The sequence below is a fragment of the Branchiostoma belcheri genome, unplaced genomic scaffold (genome assembly GCF_001625305.1).
Source record: "Branchiostoma belcheri isolate BF01 breed outbred unplaced genomic scaffold, Haploidv18h27 scaffold101, whole genome shotgun sequence".
In the NCBI taxonomy this organism is placed as follows: Eukaryota; Metazoa; Chordata; class Leptocardii; order Amphioxiformes; family Branchiostomatidae; genus Branchiostoma; species Branchiostoma belcheri.
The window spans coordinates 8373-10955 of record NW_017802392.1 but is presented as its reverse complement, the minus strand read 5'-3'; the positions used below and the strand labels follow the sequence as shown (position 1 = coordinate 10955).

Below are 2583 nucleotides of genomic sequence, written 5' to 3'. Positions count from 1 at the left end.
CCTCTGTCACCCTCTTTGTCACCCCCTCTCCTCTTTGTCACCCCCTCTCTCTCTCTGACCCTCACCCTCTCTCATTCTCTTACCCCCTCTCTCCCACCCTGTATCACCCCTCACCCTCGATATTCATATAGAGATACATAGATAGATAAAGATCATCATCATAGTCCTTTATATCCTGTCAGACAATCAGATATTAGATATATGAACATTATATGTTGATATATTTTAATTGATATATAAAGTTAACATATGTATCAAGTTTGATAGATTTATTAACTTATATGTTCCTTTATTCCTTTATTACAATACCCTTTAGCCAAAAACTGGCTTGTCTTCCAGGGTTCATATATGTATGTGACATCTTCTTTTCAAGCTTTCTTTATACATATAAATTGTCCCATAACAGGTTTGGTTCTATTTACAGCCTTATTTATTACCTGTATCACCACCCTGCTGTCCCTCAGCCATTTTTCTCTCTCATCTGTGCAGATAATTCAAGTGTTCTGTACATGGAGTGCTGAGTGTGCAATCAAACCTAAAACAGATACATGTTCCTAAGGTTATCTGAGGGTATTGTCAAACCTACTAAAATGGACTTTTCCCCATCTCACATCTCATCCCCATGCAAACATGGAATAAAATTAGCTTAATAATATGTTTTTTTAAGCACTTTTGGGTTAGGGTTTAGGATCAGCCTGTCAATAGACTAAGAGGGCCTGCAAGCCCTTTTTCGTAAGGCGTAATCAGCCCATTTTAGACTTTGTAATTCGTAGGCAGCCTCCGCAAAAATCAACGTAATTCGTAATTGGACATTAACGTTAGCCGAAAGTCGTAATCAGCTCTGAAACTTTAACGTAATTCGTAATAGTCGGCGAGAATTTTGCGTAATTCGTAATCACTATCCCCCCCCTTGCAGGCCCTCGACTAAGTGTAAATACAAATGTAAAATCTGATTGAAAGACACTTATAAATTTTGCTCTCCAAGCAGAGATTGATGGGGGAAGATCGTTACCTTTTTATACTCAGTGTACCTAAGACGCGCTTTATTTCCCCCAGCAAAGACCTCATTTTAATATTATAATGACATTGAAATGAGCAAGGTGCGAGTAGAAGATCGTAAATATGCAATAGGTCTGGTGATAATTGCTGTAGTTTCACCACCCACAGCCCCTCCTGCTATTTTGCATTTGTATTGAGCTAACTTCACACCCTCTTTGTATTTCCAGGCAGTGTTCCATGTTAGAAGACTTCATAGTTTGAAACATGCTTGAAAAGAAAGTAAAAATGAAAAACATTTTCTTAAATACAGCATGAATCCACCAGATATAAACTCAAGTCTATATAACAGGGTCTTATAAATTGGCGATGGAGCCCCGATTTCAACTGTGCGTGGTTATAACCTCCTTCATTTCAGCCGTGTTCAGAGAATCTTTGTTCTCCATTTTAGTACCAAATTATATACATAGTGTATTCTGAATTCCAGGAGATTATATTACGGACTAATCAGGGAGGTAAATTTGTACTAGCGTTAAACGCATTGTGTGAACCATAGAGGTAGAATTATAACCTACTCGTGTGAACGAAGACCCATAGCACGCTATATAGGTCCAAAGATATAGCAAGGAGGTTATAATCTCATAGTCCTTGGTAATTTAGCCAGCGTGCGTCGCTCAATGTCCAACTGACTGGGGCTGACAAGGCCTGTGCATTATATATATTTAGCCTCTTCCAGGCTTCGGAAGGTAGCAGGAAAGAGTAAGAAATTGGTCGATAACATGCACCTGGGCGCGGCAAAATGTACAGCAGACCAACTCCCTCGGCATATTATCTCTCTATTTGGCCAATTTCTGATATTTCCAGCCGCCTCCCAAGCCAAAGACTGGTAAAGGCTACTGTGAGAGACTACGATGGCCATAGTTTACAAACAGGATTCAAAATGACCATTTTATGTGCTAAATGTTCTTTAGTGGCCCCAATTATTATCAAAAGAAAAACTAGTACTACCACTATGTAGCAAATCAAAGCTACCATTATGTAACATTTCACGTCATCAAGATTAAAAGTTAAAGCACGTACATGCGCTCAAAATAAACATTCTGAAAACGGAGGGATGACAAGAAACTACATGAACTGTATAATGGTATATGCAAGGAAGTTTAGGGAGATACAGGACATGGTCGTAGGTGCATGTTTTGGAGCCAGACAAGTCAATACACATCAAACGATTTTTCATTTCACTGGGCCAGGGTTAAAAGTCTATTAGAAATTTTCTTCAGATGAATTAGAACACATCTAACTATCTTCTGCCCAACAGGCAGAGCTGTTGTTCAGGTTCATAGCTGCTATGTATAAAACTACATTTCAAACCCAGAAATTTCAATTCGAGGAGTAAGAAACAAATGTTTAAAAACAAAAACTTTTGTGGTAAAGTCTGAATTTGAATGGATACATGCTGCCGTCTGCCCTCTATGCATAATTAAAAATAATTGCCTGTAATTGCCTTGAGTGGAGGTGCGAAAACAATTAATTTCATTCACAGTCATGAGGCTTGATAAAGATTGACAGGTCAAGGAAGGAAATCTA

The 2583-nt window shown here is 38.5% G+C and overlaps 1 protein-coding gene across 1 annotated transcript in view; it reads right to left on the bottom strand.

Moving 5' to 3' along the window:
• LOC109473931 (E3 ubiquitin-protein ligase rnf213-alpha-like) overlaps positions 1-468 on the bottom strand; it is a 134495-nt gene extending 134027 nt beyond the window's left edge. The window contains exon 1 of the mRNA XM_019774105.1: positions 438-468. Coding sequence (XP_019629664.1) covers positions 438-468 — 31 coding nt within the window. The remainder of the gene's footprint in view (positions 1-437) is intronic.
• Between the last annotated feature and the right edge of the window lie 2115 nt (positions 469-2583).